The 18,838-nt window shown below is 35.5% G+C and overlaps 1 protein-coding gene across 1 annotated transcript in view; it reads right to left on the reverse strand.

The window, feature by feature from the left end:
- Window positions 1-991: 991 nt before the first annotated feature.
- The window catches only part of LOC136029741 (protein O-mannosyl-transferase 2-like), a 98,596-nt gene continuing 80,749 nt past the window's right edge, over window positions 992-18,838 (reverse strand). The window contains exon 9 of the mRNA XM_065708247.1: window positions 992-1,151. Within this exon, the coding sequence (XP_065564319.1) occupies window positions 992-1,151 (160 nt within the window). The remainder of the gene's footprint in view (window positions 1,152-18,838) is intronic.

Below are 18,838 nucleotides of genomic sequence, written 5' to 3' on the forward strand. Positions count from 1 at the left end.
TTAATAAATACAGATAGTGAAACGAATGAACCTTTTTATCTTGTAAAATGTTAGCTTTTATCAGACAGTCTTGGCTGAACTTTTCGTTAAGAAGTAATGATGCCAAGGCTATTTTAAAATAAAAAAAAATGGTTTTTTAACTGAGAACTTTTATTGTAAGTGTTTTATTGTTTTTTATTTTTTCTTTGCTGAAGACGGCCCTTAGATATAGGGCCGAAATATTCAAATAGGATTTGTTGGTTCACTGTCTTGGGAAAAAAGTCCTCATTATTCTCTCTTTTGTTGTTGTTCCAAAAATATGTCGCCATTGACCAATCCACTGGGGTGAGCAAGTCAGGCAACCAGGGGCCCATCGCTAATCATACTAAGTACAAAATTAACTTGTGGAAAAATGATAACCAGAGGGATAGTTGCTCTGGACACACTTGCGAAACAGACAGCAATTACATTTTGACCTCTATCCACAGACGCTGTCTGACCAACTTGTTTTGTCAAGTCAACTCTAGGACTTTAGGGAGTGGAAGAATTGTGGGTATGCCAGTCTCATCCACATTCTAGATACGATCGGGTGTCAGCTTGGCTATAAATCTTCTGTAAACATCAAGAAGCTTATCAAAAACCTCTGAACTGCAGGGTTGTTGAAGCCAGAGGGTCTCGCCTCACTTGTGAGTCCCGGCTTCCTGACAAAAATGTCTGGATTACGTTTAAGAAATGCGAGAAGCTAGTCCTTCGACGCTGCTTCGTTTTCCGTTCAACTTTCTGGGACACAAATATTATTTGCAAGAGTGTAAGAATAGCCAAAACATCTGGATTCTTTTGTCGTAAGTCCATGGTTCATAGTAAAACAGGTTGGGAAATAGTCTGCAAGTTCTCTCTCTTGGCCCATGTCAAAAACTTGACTGCTGTGTTTGGCTTTCATCGGGAAGTTGATAAAAAGTGGCTGAGGCTCTTCATTGTCACTTTCTGAAGCTTTTTCCCTTGATGGCTTTGATCACTTGACGTAGTCCAATAGTGTAGATTTTCTTATACCAAAGTTTTCTGCAATTCCTCTCAACGTGGTTTTTTTCTTAATATAAGCCTCAACGGCTTTCTTTATATTTTCTCGATCAGGAGGAGAATGTGGGCACTTTCTTTTGTACACTTGAGACATTCTGAATATAAAAAAAACAATTAGAAACAGGTAAAAATAACTTGTAAAAGGTATATGATAAGAAAAACGATTGGAAAGGGCGAAATAGTTTGTGGGGTTGTTTCGGACAATGTCTGAATGCACCCTACTGTGGTTGGCCGAACCAAACCCACCTGAAAGAAAAAGCCTGAAACCTCACGTACGCCTCAGAACTTACAGATGGCGCAAAAATCCAAAATCGAAACAATTTAGCAAAGTCTTAGTTAAAAGTTTCACACATTAAGAAAGCTGAATGTTTATTAATGTAGGCTGAATTAAATCTCAAAGATAGAAGATACAGTACGCCTTACCTTGGTTTTTTCAGTTTTTTTCAAATATTTTCAAAACGACTGTACGTGGGGTAACAAAACTACATGCGCAAGTAGAATATTAGATAGAAGGTCTACAGTGTTTGTTTCGTGATTAGCAGACGGCACTGTAGGAAGAGAAACGCTTGTCCAGATTCACCCCATGTCCGAACTAACCCCACTCTCCCCTACGTAATAATTTCTGTTCTTTCTAGGTTTTAATGCGAGTTTTTACTACCAGCTGAATTTTTATTATTTATTTTCTCTTTTTTTAATAATGCTAGAAATTCTCTACCCTCATGATGAATTCCCCCATAGAAGGATCCTCCAAGGCAACCCCCTCCTCCGACCCACATACAACCCTCAACACAAAAAAGTCCCCCTGAAAAAGTCTGTACACTTCCCAATAACCCTTACTATATGTACACAATGGTCAAAGGCTGTAACGTGCAGCCCCTCCCCGGGGACTGTGGGGGATTAAGTCGTCTAGAAAAACATCTCAGATTTTTGATCCGATGACTTTGGGAACAAAATAAGCGTTGGAGGGGGCCTAGGTGCCCTCCAATGTTTTCAGTCTTTTAAAAAGGGCACTAGGACTTTTAATTTTTGTTAGAATGAGCCCTCTCATGACATTGTTAGATATTTTTATATTTTTATTACGTATATGAAGGGGGCTCTCCTCCCCCCCTCTCCAGTACCATTCTTTCAACACAAAAGCTTGAATTTAGTCCCAATTCCTTAAGAATGACCAAAAGGTCACAAAGGCCACTTAATAAACTGTTGTAATTACTAAAAACAGTTTAGCGACAATGGGGTAGAATTGTGGAGGAGACGGACCCCTTTATATACGTAAAAATTTTCCTTCGTTGTAAGTTTTGATGCTGATCCATACTTCCAGTTGAAAAAACTGTTTTTTATTTATATTCTCATAATTTTTTTTTTAACAATGCTAGAGAATCCTGTGCCTCCGTCATGGAAATTCTCTTTCCTTAGGATTAATTCCTTCAAGAAAAATTTACCCACGTAATTTCTTTCCATCGAAACCCTCACCACATAAAAATCCGCCTGAAACGTCTCTGCACTTTTCAATAACTATTAAAATGTTAACAATGGTCAAAGTTTGTAACTCGCAGCCCGTTCTTTGGGGACAGTGGGGGATTAAGTCCCCCACAGAGGGTATAGGGCCTACATGCCCTCCAATATTTTCGGTCACTTAAAAAGGGAACTAGAACTTTTAATTTCCGTGAGAATGAGCCGTCTCACAACATTCTAGGACCATTGGGTCGATGCGATCACCCCTGAGGAAAAAAGCAAAAAAAAAAAACAAAATAACAAATAAACACACATCTGTGATCTGACTTCTGGCACAAAATACAAAATTCCTCGTTTCTGTGGATAGGAGCTTGAAACTTCTACAATAGGGTTTTCTGAAACTTGGAATCTGATGATATATTTTTGTTTAGGTTATATGGCATTTAGGAGATATGTCCTCCTATTTTCTAAATTATGGCAAATTCTCTCCATTTGTAACTTTTGATGGGTATAACTAAACTTGACAAAACTTATATATTTGATATCATTATTAAAATTTGATTCTTTGATGTAACTATTGGTATTAAAACTCCGTTTCTTAGAGTTTTGGTAATTATTGAGCCTGTTCACATAAGTTTTTTGCGTAATTTGAGAAATTTGGCTTATGAATACAATAACACCTAGGCAAATTAGCTCCGTGTCAAGAGCTCCTAATGTGTTGGACCCCAAGCAGTTGGTTTTATTTTCATAATTTGATTATTTAAAAGAAAAAAAATGACACTCATAATCATTTTGCATAAGAAACCCTAAGGCATCCTCTTTACAAGGACAGTGACTACACAGACAAAGAATATCAGCAGTAAAATGGAAGCTGTCATCTTCTTGAATATGTACTTACCCTAACTATCCTTCTAATACTTTTTAAATTAAAACGATTTAACCAAGGACTGTATGCGTCATAGTTTTGTAAAGTGATTGCTGCAATGCATAAATTTCTTTTTTTTACTTTTCGTATATAAAATATGGTTTCTAGTATTTATCACCAAATGAATAAAAAATTATTTTTATTATAAGTATATATATTGATTTTCCGTACTCTCCTCTTAAAAAATATAAAATATCCCAAATGGTGATTTTCCTTGTGATTTTGATATTGCATGCCAACGTGATATTTTGTTTGTATTGTTAAAATGAAATCCAGAAAAAAATTAAGTGGAAATGAAGAAAGAAAAGGAAAGGCTGCTCGAGATAAAGTGGTAGATCAGATGGAAAGATCGTTAGACAAATTTAATAACTATAGTTGGAGAACAATTGCAACAATCGTCATCATTTTTACAAAGTCCACCTACTTAAACTTTAAAAACACCATGAGTGTCCAAAACAATTCTGAAAAAAGGACAGCTGAAAAAAAAAAGCAATTACGATTGTGAAGGTGAAAGAAATGGAGAAAATACGAATCTAAGATCATCTCAAAGTGATGATGAAACTGAGAATTTTTTAAGCGAAATTGCATTATGGCCAGAATACCTAACAGACGCCATGCGAGGACATTATAAAAAAAAATAAAATAAATAAACAGATCTTTGTAGTAATTGTTTGTTCAATGCAACGAAGAGTACTCACTAGAAAGGACTTCAATCCAGAATAAATTAAAGAAAAAAAAACAAGTTTTTTAAATGAAAGTAAGGAGCGACATTAAAACTTAAAACGAACAGAAATTACTCCGTATATGAAAGGGGCTTTTCCTTCTCAACGCCCCTCTCTTTACGCAAAAGTTAGACTGTTTCTCTTAACTCTACATTTAAAAACAGTAAAAAAAACTTTAGCGTAAAGAGCGGGGCGTTGAGAAGGAAAAGCCCCTTTCTTATACGGAGTAATTTCTGTTCGTTTTAAGTTTTAATGTCGCTCCTTACTTTCATTTAAAAAACTTGTTTTTTTATTTAATTTCTGAACGTTTTTGAATCAATGCATGTTTTGATTTTGGCTCTCCGCAGAGAAATAATTAAAACGAAATTTGTATGTTTTTTTTTGCTAAATGGCTTTTTCATAATTTTGATCGAATGATTTTGAGAAAAAAAGAGCGGGGGAGGAATCCTAGTTGCCCTCCGATTTTTGGTTAATTAAAAAGGCAACTTGAACTTTTAATTTTTTACGAATCTTTTTATAAGTAAAAGATATACGCAACTTATAAAATAGCTTACGTAAAGAACTTTTGTATTCTTATGTTTTTATTACATATATGAGGGGGTTCGCCCTCTCGTCAGTACCTCACTCTTTACACTAAAGCTTAAATTTTGTCCCAATTCATTAAGAATGACCCCTGAATCACAAAAGCCGCAGAATAAATAGTTGAAATTACTAAAAATACTTTAGCGTAAAGAGCGAGGTATTAGGAGGAGGTGAGCCCCTCACATGGGTAATAATTTCTGTTCGTTTTAAGTTTTAATACTGCTGCTTACTTCCAGCTGAAAAAAAACTTTTTCATTGTTTTTTTTTTAAGTAATGCTAGTAAATCCTGCGCTCCCTTCATGGACATTTTCTTCCCTCATGACAAATTCCTCGATGGAAAGTTCCCCCAGCATATCCCCCTCTTCTCAACCCCTGCCTCCAACCAAAAAATCTTCCTGAAAACACCTGTACACTTCCCAATAACCATTACTATATGTAAGCACTGGTCAAAGTTTTGAACTTGTAACCCCTCCCACGGGGACTGTGAGGGAGTAAGTCGTCACCAAAGACATAGTTATAAGGTTTTTCGACTATGCTGAATAAAATGGCCATCTCAGAATTTTGATCCGCTGACTTTGGGAAAATAATTAGCGTGGAAGGGGGCCTAGGTGCCCTCCAATTTTTTGGTTACATAAAAAGGGCACTAGAGCTTTTCATTTCCGTTAGAATGAGCCCTCTCGCAACATTCTAGGACAACTGGATCGATACGATCACCCCTGGGGAAAAAACAAATAAACACGCATTCGTGATCTGCCTTCTGGCAAAAAATATAAAATTCCACATTTTTGTAGATAGGAGCTTGAAACTTCTACAGTAGGGTTCTCTGATACGCTGAATCTGATGGTGTGATTTTCGTTAAGATTCTATGACTTTTAGGGGGTGTTTTCTCATATTTTCTAAAATAACGCAAAGATTCTCAGGCTCGTAACTTTTGATGGGTAAAACTAAACTTGATGAAACTTATATATTTAAAATCAGCTTCAAAATGCCATTCTTTTGATGTAGCTAGTGGTACCAAAATTCCATTTTTTAGACTTTTGGTTACTATTAAGCCGGGTCACTCCTTACTACAGTTCGTTACCACGAACTGTTTGAAAGAGATATTATTTCTTCCCTTATTATATCATGGTGCAGAGAAATAACCCTTTTTTTCACTATTACTCAGGAATTGTACGTATTTTTTTGAAGTTCTGTGCATAGATGGAATGCATTTCAAAAATTTTGTAACAGCAAACTATTGAGTATTAAACTTATTTGTGAAACCAGATGCTTCTTCAGATGCTGTGAAGTCCTTAAAAGGAATTACGAAGATATTAAACTTTGCTTACGTCTTTTTAGAGGATATAAAATGTTTTGAAAAAGATTTAACACTAGCAAAACCAAAATAGTGAATTATTACAATTTAAACTTTCGCAAGTAAAATAATTATTACTTCACCTGCATCCACGCTGTCATTTTTTCTTGAAAATAATATTATTATGACATTCCAGATTTTAAAAATAGTTCAGAGAATGTACTTAAAACTTCCAATAATAAGTGCGAAAGATGGAAGTTCGTTTTCAGTAATGGCCTAAAAAAAATAAAATAAAGATCCACAGGTCAGAAATTTTTTTTAAAGCCAATCCAATCAAATAGTTTATCTTTATTTTATAAGAATTATAGAAGTAAGAAATATTGCAGAATTAAAAGTGAGACAAAAAGTAAACAAACTGACCAACCTGGGTGTATTTTCTTCTCATTGATAATTATTGATCTAATAATTTACTTTGATGTTTGTCTGTTTTAATACATTATGTTTATTTTATTTTTATGCATGTTTATTATTTTTTTATAAGTTGTAAATTTAGCCTTATATTTGTTATAAGTGACATGAAATATCCTTAATTGTTGACTTTGGTAGATACCAAACACGGTTATTGAAATATGAATTCAGTGCAAGGATTTTGATCTCTTATATTGCAATATCGTGTTTTTAAATAGCCGGCTTGAATACCATTGAAATGAAAGTGTTTTTAGGTAATTTTTTTTTTCAATTAGAGAAAATACTCAAAATTACAAGCTTGCTTTTATTGGCTGTTTGTTTTGGTGTTCACTAGTCACAGCGACCTTATCAAACAGTTCGTGGTAACGAACTGTAGTAAGGAGCGACCCGGCTCAATAGTAACCAAAACTCTAAAAAATGGAATTTTGATACCAATAGCTACATCAAAATAATTGCATTTTAATGTTTGTTTTAAATATATAAGTTTCATAAAGTTTAGTTTTACCCATCAAAAGTTAAGAGCCTGAGAAAATTTGCGTTATTTTAGAAAATAGGGGGAAAACGCCCCCTAAAAGACATAGAATCTTAACAAAAATCACACCATCAGATTCAGCGTATCAGAGAACCCTGCTGTAGAAGTTTCGAGCACCTATCTACAAAAATGTGGAATTTGGATTTTTTGCCAGAAGGCAGATCACGGATGCGTGTTTATTTGTTTTTTTTGTTGTTTTTTTTTCCCAGGGGTGATCGTATCGACCCAGTTGTCCTAGAATGTTGCAAGAGGGCTCATTCTAACGGAAATGAAAAGTTCTAGTGCCCTTTTTAAGTGACAAAAAAAATTGGAGGGCACCTAGGCCCCCTCCCACGCTAATTATTTTCCCAAATTCAATGGATCAAAATTCTGAGATAGCCATTTTATTCAACGTAGTCGAAAAACCTTATAACTATGTCTTTGGGGACGACTTACTCCCCCATAGTCCCCGTGGGAGGGGCAACAAGTTACAAACTTTGACCTGTGCTTTCATATAGTAATGGTTATTGGGAAGTATACAGGCGTTTTCAGGAGGATTTTTTTGGTTTGGGGGAGGGGTTGAGAAGAGGGGGATATGCTGGGGGAACTTTCCTTCGAGAATTTGTAATGGGAGAAGAAAATTTCCATGAAGGGAGAGCAGGATTTACTAGCATTATTAAAAAAAAAAACAATTAAAAAAAAAATAAAAAGCTTTTTCAGCTGGAAGTAAGGAACAGCAATAAAACTTAAAACAAACAGAATTTATTACCCATATGAGGGGCTCACCTCCTTCTAATACCTCGCTCTTTACGCTAAATTATTTTCGGTAATTTCAACTACTTATTCTACGGCTTTTGTGATTCAGGGGGTCATTCTAAATGAATTGGGATAAAATTTCAGCTTTAGTGTAAAGAGCGAGGTACTGACGATGGGGCGAATCCCCTCATATATGTAATAAAAACATGAGAATACAAAAGTTCTTTACGTAAGCTAATTTATAAGTTACGTAAATCTTTTACCAATAAAAAGATTCGTAAAAAATTAAGAGTTCTAGTTGCCTTTTTAATTAACCAAAAAATCAGGGGGCAACTAGGCTTCGTCCCCAGCTCTTTTTTTCTCAAAATCATTCGATCAAAATTATGAGAAAGCCATTGAGCCAAAAAAAAAAATATACAAATTTCGTTTTGATTATTCCTCTGCGGAGAGCCAAAATCAAAACATGCATTGATTCAAAAACGTTCAAAAATTAAATAAAAAACACAAGTTTTTTCAACTGAAAGTAAGGAGTGACATCAAAACTTAAAACGCACAGAAATTACTTCGTATATGAAAGAGGCTGCTTCCTGATCAACGCCCCGCTCTTTACGCTAAAGTTTTTTACTGTTTTAGAAAGAAGAATTGAGAGAAAGAGTCAAACTTTAGCGTAAAGAGCGGGGCGTTGATGAGGAAGCAGCCTCTTTCATATACGAAGTAATTTCTGTGCGTTTTAAGTTTTGATGTCACTCCTTACTTTCAGTTGAAAAAACTTGTTTTTTTTTATTTAATTCACTTATAGAATGAAGGATATGAAATTATATTAAATTTCTGTATAATAATTGCCCTCTTATATGGAATAATAATTGTTTTTATCAGTGTTTTTGTATGCTTTCCGTTGAAAAACTTTTAATTTTTTTAAAATAGTAATTTCTGATTGTTAATTAGATCATGCCCGGAAATCCGGCTCCCTCCGAGGTGGTTTCAGACACTTATCCCCTCTTTCTGCAGGGTAATTTTTAGTTTTTTCCGGGGGTATTCCCCACAAGGGGCGATATTTTCCGGGGGCATTTCTGTTGGAGAGGGGATAAACTCCTGCCAAGGTGTTTTCATAGGATATAGTTTAATACAAGTACTTAAATACGTATTTAAGTAAGTTTTTGAGTCAATATCTAAATGTGGGCCTGTTTGAATATTTTTTACGTTAAGGTGATTTTGGATACTACTTAAATATTTTTTTTTAATATTCAGAGTGGGAAGACAGTCCAAAAACCAAGAAAGATTTACTAGACGTTTTCCAGAGAAATTTCCCAACAGATTATCTCGGGTACTCGACGGATTGACTATATTGGGTACCCGACTATAATGAGAAAAAGATCGAGACGGCTAGGACACGTTCTGCGAAACAAGGATTATAAATTATCAAAGAACGTTGTTTCAAACAAGAAATATCTACTAAACGTTTTCCAGAGAATTTATCAACAGATTATTTTGGGTACCCGAGTGATTGACCTTACTTCAAATAGTAGGCTATGAGGAAGATGTGGCTCAATCCATTTTCTAGGACAATAATGAGAAAAAGATTGAGATGGCTAGGACATGTTCTGTGAAACAAGGATTATAGATTATTAAATAATGTCGTTTTCAGCCGACCGTCCAGGGCTAAACAAAAAAGCTGTTAAGGTTCAGTTCTTAAATAATTTATATGCCAAAAAACGGAGAGATGAGTAGCCTTAAGTTGTATCCCGTCTTGCAACGCATTTTATCCAGCCTCTGAATCCTTTTTACCGTCATCTGGATCACGGGAATGAATTTTATCAATAGGAACACACATTTGCACCGGAGAAAAATTTTGAAAAGGGACAAAACATTTAAGATGAGGCTATTGAAAACAATTTTCATGTTAAAGTTACCACCGTGAATCAGTCTCATTCCATTGTTTTACGTTCTATTCTCAACCATATTTTGATACTATCGTTTGAATTATGCTTGAAATAAAGAACATAATTCTTATATGAAGTATTAGAGCATTTAATAACTTAATACTTTTTCTTAGTAATTACATCTTAAACAATTTTCTCGTCAAATATTTCTAGATACTTTTTAAGTATAGTTTTTATCGAGTATCGGGCATTTATGTTTGAATGCTTTTTAATGTATCCTTTTGAATATTGTGATATTAACAATTCAGTGAGCTGATTTGAGTTATTCCCATAGTTGATCCAGAAGATGGAGATATTGACGAGACAGCAGTAACCAACATTCAATTTGCTTGTCGATCAATTACTTTGCCTGACGAGGAATATGTTATTGAAAAAATGGTGTCCAACTACACGGTGCATCATATGGAAACTGGAGCAACTTCTGTCCAACTGGATCGTTTGTCTGTGGAATTCAAACTAAAGTTCAAATTGATTAAACTATTCTTGATGACACTGAACTACACGATGTTTTGTTCGAATGTTGTGCTTAATTACATAAGACGAAACAATGGTTTGTTCAAATGTAGTACTTCTTTTCATAAGTAAGTGTCCTTATGAGGTGTAATGTTGACTGTGTTGCAAGTTTTTTCAAATTTTCAAGAACACGAAAAAATTTATAGCAACGAAATTTACTATCATTAAATTTTGTATATTTAATAAGACTCAGGTGCAATTTTTATAACAATTTGCTTTATATTCCCATAAAGCAACCATTTTTTTTAAGATGAAAAAAAAATCCATTAAGGATAATTTACTTTATCTGGTACTGCGTTAATATTGGTTTCAAAGAAGAAGCATTTACATTTGTAGTAGCATATATATATATATATATACATATATATATATATATATATATATATATATATATATATATATATATATATATATATATATATATATATAGATGGAAGATAGTATTTGGAAGAACAAAATCTTGGCATCTTTTTGATTACCCGGAAAGTAAGTTTAGACAAGGTTTAAGTACTGAAATTAGAATCAAAAAGAATTGCACACAATTACAGTGTGCATCCAAGTTGTATCTATTTCTCTCCAGTTTCTGTAGCTGCTGTCTAGAGAAACAACAAAATATAGGCCTATCCAGCCTACAGTGTACTATGGTCACACCTGGTAATAAAAATGATAAAATAGTCTCACCTTTTATGTTCCAACTCTAGCTGTTCTTTTTAGCAAGAACTACCATTAATTTATAATTCTCACTTGCATAGAGAAGTCAGGCGAGAGTTTGGTTCTCAATGAATGTATGAAATTGGTATGGAATCGGCTTGTTGTATATATATATATTGTATGTTGTATTGTATATATATATATATATATATATATATATATATATATATATATATATATATATATATATATATATATATATATATATATATATATATATATATATATATATATATATATATATATATATATATATATATATATATATATATATATATATATATATATATATATATATATATATATATATATATATATATATATATATCCCCCAAGGGGGGAGCCGAAAATTTGTTATAGCGGAGGTTTCAATAGAGTCCATGAAGAGATTTTACAACAACGGTGAGAGAGATGCCTTCATAATCAAACCAAATACCTGTTTGCAAAATTCACCTCTAAAACCAAAATAAAGAGGATAATAATTTACAAAGGTAACCAAATTCATGATTTAAATAAATTGTCATAAATTGTTTAATATATCTTTGCACTTTCTAAATTACAATTCGAATACATGAAAAACACATTGAAACTACAGAGAATTGAATTTTCCTCCAATATGTATTTTTTTACTTATTAATAAGATCAGTAAGAAATTTTGAATATGATTTTTGTGTTCCTGAGAATGGATGCAATTCCACCGAAAACCATTTTGCTAATTCTGCAGCAGGTGACAAGAAAGTTGAAAGAATGGGACAGAGGTGGACACCTGTCTTATTAACTTAGGGTAAACCATAAATCTTGGGTGCGAAACAACCTCTTGGATAAAATCTAGTATAAAATTGTGGGGTAATTTCTAAATTGTTTTTTAAAGAATCCAATTCCCTTCTTATCGGCTTTGCAGGAATAAAGCAGGAGTAAAATCCAGTTCAGCAGGAATAAAATCCAGTTTTTCTGAAGTAATGAATTAAAAATTGCTAAATCACGAGCCAACTTATGGTGTCACATATGGCTCGACTTAAATAAGCCTAGAAGTGGGACCCTGTTTAATCTTTTTAGAAAAGCCAAGAATGAACACAGTATGGTGGCTGACAGAGCAAAGAGGGAAGTGTCTAAAGAAGCTATCAGTATTCCAAACTACTCGTGGAAGTTTTTTAAAAAAATTGCTTCTGTAAAGTCGACCTGCGTAGACATATCATCAGCCCTTGACTCAGTAATTCAAGCGCAAGTATAAACAAAGTTGTTGGGGTGTTTAGCTAACTATTTTTTTGTAGCAAGTCTTAAATATTGGTATGATAATTCTTTTATTAAAACTAAGTTAAAGGGAGAAACTGTCAAAACCAATGAAAACTATACGAGGTCTGCAACAAGTTTCAAATCTTATCCCCTTGCTTTTCAGCATATTTAACTGATATGTAACTAAAGGTATTAATGTATGGCTTTATAATTAATTAAATAAGAAAACCAAGTTCTTATACTGCAAGTAACGAGCGACATTAAAACTTAAAACGAACAGAAATTATTCCGTATATGAAAGGGCCGTCGACTCCTCGACGTCCCACTCTTTACGCTAAAGTTTGACTCTTTCCCACCACTCTACTTTTTAAGACAATAAAAAACTTAAATAAACAAAAAAAACAATGAACAAACACATACACACACAACCATATAAAAGTAAGAAACAAAGGTGCATATATACAGTTAGAACCACAGGTACAAGGTGAGAACGAAAAAGACACAGAGGGAAACAAACAGACACACGCATACAAACACAACCAGACAAAGTCAGGCACAAATATAAAAACAGAGTCAGACACATTGGCATGGGGATATAGACAAAAACAAACACTGGGTAGAATGCCTATACACACACACAACAACACACAATGTTAGACGCACAGGCACACAAACAACCACACAAAGATAGAGACAGGTACAAACACAGTCAAAGAAACAGGCATGGAGACATTGAAAAACATAGGTACGCAAACACACACACACACACTTACAACTACACAAGCCCACAATTACAGGCACACACACAGTCAGACATACAGGCTTGAAGAGTGAGGAAAAACACACAGGGGTAAAAATATAAAAGCATACACAGATACGAGTCAGACACACACGCATACACAGAAGAAGAAAAACATTATTACATAGAGAGAGAGAGAGACAAAACACAGAGACGGAAATGTACACACACGCAAACTACATAAAGACAGATACACAGGCATACACACAGTCAGTCCCAACGATACAGAGAGAGACAAAAACACACATACACACATCAACGCAAAGTGAGACACACATGCACACACAAAACAAGTCAGATAAATGGACAGAGGGAGAGAGAGAGAGAGAGAGAGAGAGAGAGAGAGAGAGAGAGAGAGAGAGATAAATCCACCAAAAGGAAAAAAGACAAACACACACACCAAAGCCACACAAAATCAAAAACACAGGCACACAAACAATCAGACACATATGCACGGAGAGAAGGACAAAACACACAGAGGAAAAACACACACACATAAATGCAATTACATATACACACAAACAAACACAGAGCCAAAAATTTCCGACTCTCATGCAAGCCCATACACGGGCAAGGAGATTGAGATAGAAAACAGAGACAAAACACACAGGGAAAAAACACACACACTCAAAACACAAGCAATGCCATAAAGAGTAAAAAACACACATACCCACGTATTACCAAAAAGTCACAAACACAGGCACACACATAACCAGACCTCACTGTTGAAACAGTTTTTAAATTCCAATGATAGAACGTCAATGAGTCATTAGAATTTACGAGTCCCTAGATGTATAATGTTAAGTTGAGTCTTTTTCTCTCTATATCTTTTTTCTCTTTCTATAGGCCAGTGTTTCTGACTCTGTGTGTATAAAACTTTGAGGGGTTGTTTGTATTGGCTTGTGGTTTTCCCCTGTGTGTTTTTGCCTCTCTCTCTCTCTTTTCTGTTTGTCTGACAGTATGCGTACCCGTGTTTCTCACTTTGTGTGGATGTGTTTGTGTGGGTGTGTTTTTTCTTCACTGAGCTTTTGTTTGTCTCCTCGTGCCGATGTGTCTAGCTTTATGTGTGCCTGTGTCACACAGTTTTAGTGGCAGTGCGTTTCTGTGCGTAGGCATTATTTTACACTATGTAATCTTCAAATTTTCTCTCCACGTTAGTGTTTCTTACTCTGTGTGTGCCAGTTTGTCTTAATTTATGTCGTCGTGAGTGTGTTGTCTGTGTTTTTTCTTTCTGTGTGTTTTGTCTTTACGTTTCTGTCTCAATCTCTGAGACCATGTGTCTGGTTGTGTGTGTGCCTCTGTGTCTGACTTTGTGTGATTGAGTTTGTTATTAATGAGTGTGTTTGTCCCTCTGTCTGACTTTTTCATTTTCCTTATGCCCGTATGTCTATGCCTCTGTATCTGACTTTGTGTGGTTGTAAGTTTTTGTATGTTTTTCCCTCTGTGTGTTATGTCTCTCTTTCCATGTTTCTATGTCCAACTGTGTTTGTGGTTGTTTGCATGTCTGACTTGTATGTCAAACTGCATGTCTTGTGGCTGAGTGTGGTTGTTTTTCCCTCTGTATGTCTTTTTCTTTCTCCTTGCTTGTGTGCCTGACTGTACTTGTTCCTGTGTGTTTTACTTTGTTTGGTTTTGAGTGCATATTTCATTGTGTCTTTCCGTCTGTTTTTTTTTCTTACATGACTGTGTGTTCGACGGTATTTCTACCTGTGTTTCTAACTGTTATGATTTTTCGTTAATTCGCTCTGTGTGTTTTGTGTCTATTTCCCCGTGCCAGTGTGTCTGACTGTATTTGTATGTATGTGTGGGGTAGTATTTATGGCTTCGTATGGTTGTGTGTGTGTTTTTTCTCTCTTTAAGTGTTTGCCTCTCTCTCTATATATATATATCTCTTTCGTTGCTAGTCTGTGTGAGTGTTTGACTTTGAATGGTTGTGTGTATGTGTGTGCCTATATGTGTATTTGCTCCCTCCTTGTGTTTTGTTTTTCCCCTCGTGCTTGTGTGTCTGACTCTCTCTTTCTCTGGCTAGTCTAAGTCTGAGGGTCTGACTTTGTAAGGTTGTGTGCTTTATGCGTATGTGCGTGTGTGTTTCAGTTCTGTGTGAGTTGTTTCTCCCCTCGTGCTTGTGTGTCTGAGTGTGTCTTTGCCTTTGTTTTTTAACTCTGCATGGCTCTGTGTGCTGTTTGAGTGTTCTTTTTCCTCTGTGTAATTTTGTCTTTTATTTCCATGCCTGTGTGTTTGACTGTGTGTGTATTTGATGTATCTGACTTTGTGCGGTTGTGCGTATATTTTTTTGTGCTTTTAAATGTGTATTTGTGCTTTTTTCTCTGTTTATGTGTTTTTGTCTTTCTCTCCATACCTATGTGTCTTAGTGTATGTTGGCCTGTGTGTTTGAGTTTGTTTGCCTGTATTTGTGTGTGTGCATTTGTTTTTCCCTCTGCATGTTTTTTCTCTTCTCCTTGCCTGAGTGTCTGACTGTGTATTTATCTGAGTGTTTGATTTTTTGTTGTCATTTACAAGTGTATTTTTGTGTATATGTGTTTATGTGTGTGTGTTGTGTTTTTCTCCGTCCATGTCTTTTTGTCTTTCTATCCATTCCTGTGTGTGTGAGTGTGTGCTGGCCTGTTTGTTTGAGTTTGTGCGGCTGTATCTCTCTTTGTGTGTGTGTTTGTTTTCCCTCTGTGTATTGTGTCTTCTCCGTGCCTATGTGTCGGACTGTGTATGATTGTATGTCTGACTTTTTGTGGGTTCGTGTGTTTGTGTGTATGTATGTAAGTTTGTTTGTGTGTGGGATTGTTTGTTTTTGTGGTTTTTTTCTCTGTGTGGGCTCTTTTTATCCACCCATGCCTGTTTTTCTGAAAGTTTGTCTGACTTTATGTTTTTCTGTGTGTGTTTGTGTTTTTCTCACTTCATGTTTTTTGTCTCTCTCTCTCTCTTCTTCTATACCGTTGTTCCTGACTGTCTATGTTTTTCCAACCAGAGGGTGCCAGAGGGCTAGTTAATGTGTGCCACAGTGATGTGAATTGACATGTTGTTTCACATTGATGGTGGCTTGCAAAACATTAACAATTGGATTTAACCTGTGATTTTTAACAGGACAAAATCCTAGAAAATATTTTAGTAATGATGTGGGGGGGAAAAGGGTACCAGATGGTCAATGCATGATTTTTGACAGAAAAATCTGAAAAACGTCTTAAGAAAGTGTAGTGGGGATGGGATGTCAATGGGTTCCCAAGGGTCAGTAATAGCGTGGTAGAGTGGCGTGATTTGCTTAGACTACCAATTTCCCGGCTTAATTTGAAGCTGGAAGGTATAAAATGAATTTTTTTACTGAGGATAAATGAAATATAACGCAAATTCACAGAAAGAAGGTATTTTCTTTAAAATACCTGAAGAATATCTTTTTCTGGCTTAAATTTACCTCTAACGAGATTGTATGATATTTGAAAAGAAAATAATATTCAACTGTGCACTTTTCAATGGGGAATTTATTGTCTTGGCAAAAAAATAAGGGATTTTTATTAAAATTATTCAAAAATATCCTTATATGTTTCAAATTTACCTCTAATAACAAGCCTTCCCTCTGGAATTAGTTTGTAGGATCCCCACCTTTCCTTAATTCTTGGTTCTTTTGGCCTATATTTTATCGTTTATAAGCTTTTTTTTAGTTTTTGTTTGTTTTTAATTTTTTGAGTTTATATCAACTTTTCTGTGTTTTATGGCCCAGCCACATATTGTCATTGTGGCCTCAATTGCTAGAAGTCGTCAGAAGGAACGCTAATAGAGAATTATTTATTAAGTGTAAATGATCCATTCTAGTGTGAAAGCACATTTTTCCATGAAAATGCCCGAAAAAATGCCAGATGTGTGAAAAAGACTCAAGAAAATTCATGAAAAACGCACGAGGGGGGAGAGAAAATACACAGAGGGAAAACACACACACATACGCAGATAAACACACGACCATTCAAAGTCGGACACTCACGCTTAGACTAGACAGAGAAAGAGACAGAGACAGAGAGAGAGAGAGAGAAACGCACACAAAGAGAAGAAACACACAAACAACCACTCGAAGCCAGAAACACAAACACAGACACAGAAATACAGTCAGACACACTAGCACGCATAGAGAGACACAAAAAACACAGAGGGAATACACGGACAAACATTAAAAAGTTAGAAACTCAGGTAGAAACACAGTCAAACACACAGTCATGGAGAGAGAAGAAAACACAGAGACATAAAACACAATCAAACATGCACTCACAACCAAACAAAGTAAAAAACACAGGAACACATACAGTCAAGCACACAAGCACGGAGAAAGAAAAAGATATACAGAGGAAAAAAAAACACAGTCAGCCACAAGACATACAGTCTGACATACTAGTTAGACATGCAGGGAAGCACAAACAGAGTCAGACGTAGAGACACGGAGAGAGAGATATATCACACAGAGTGAAAAATATAAATAAACTAACTACCACACAAAATAAGATACAGAGGCAGAGATACACAGTCAGACACACAGGCATAGGTAAAAAGAATAAGTCACACTGAGGGAATAGCACCCGCAGAAACGACCAACTCAATCACACAAAGTCAGACACACAGGCAAACACACAACCAGACACACTGTTCCTCTCGGAGAGAGGGACAGAAACACATAGAGGGGAAATCAAATAGACACTCAAACACACAGTAAAACAAAGCCATTCAGACAGACAGACACACAGAGACATAGTCAGACACACAAGCATAGAGACAGAGACAAAAACATAAAGGGGAAAACACACGCCCACCTAAGAACACAACCACTTGAATTCAGTCACACATTCACACGCACAAATGGACATACGGGCAAGGATAGTGTAAAAAAGATACAGAAGGAAAACAAAACACATTCACAAACACTCGAACACAACCATACAACAAACAAAAGGAAAAATGAGAAATACACTGACACACACAAACGCACAAACACACACAAACACACACAACCAGACATCAACACAAAGTCAGACAAACAAGCTGAGAGAGAAAGAAAAAACACAAAGAGAAAAATAAACACATACACACATAACCACAGAAATTCAGACAAACAGGCACACAAAAATTCAGAAACACAGGCAGGGAGAGTGAGAGACAAAAACACAGAAGTAAAAACACACACACAAACACAACCAAATACAGTCAAACACACAGGCACGGGGAGAGAGAGAGACAAAACACACACAGAAAAAAACACACAGACAACACACACCAGACCAAACAAAAGTCATAAACACTGGCACACACACACAGTCAGAAACACTGACTTGGAGCGAGAGGAGCAAAAAATATATTGAAAAAAAAAACAGACAACACACAGATACTCACTGCCAAACAAAGTCTGAGACGTAGGCACACAAAAAGTAAGACACACAGACAAGGAGAGAGAGGCAAGAGCAAACAGAGGAAAAAACACACACACATATACACACAAAACTACGCCAAGTCACACTGAGAAAAACGGTGAGAAAAAAGATATACAAACTCAATCGCACGTAGAGAGAGAGACACAACGCACAGAGAGAAAAAAAACAGACAACACACTCACAGCAGCACAAATTCAGACACACAGGCACACACACAGTCAGAAATATAAATCTGGAGAGAGAGGTGAAAAACACACAGTGGAAAAAAAACTCATACACACAGACACGCACTGCCAAAAAAAGTCTGATACACAGGCATACACAAAGCTATACAAATAGGCAAAAGGAGAGAGGCAAAGGCTCAGAGAGGGAAAAAACACATACATACACACAAATGCAACCACAAAAGGTGATAAACACAGGCAGCACACTGTCGGACAAACAGAAACAGTGAGAGAG

Source organism: Artemia franciscana, chromosome 7 (assembly GCF_032884065.1).
Source record: "Artemia franciscana chromosome 7, ASM3288406v1, whole genome shotgun sequence".
In the NCBI taxonomy this organism is placed as follows: Eukaryota; Metazoa; Arthropoda; class Branchiopoda; order Anostraca; family Artemiidae; genus Artemia; species Artemia franciscana.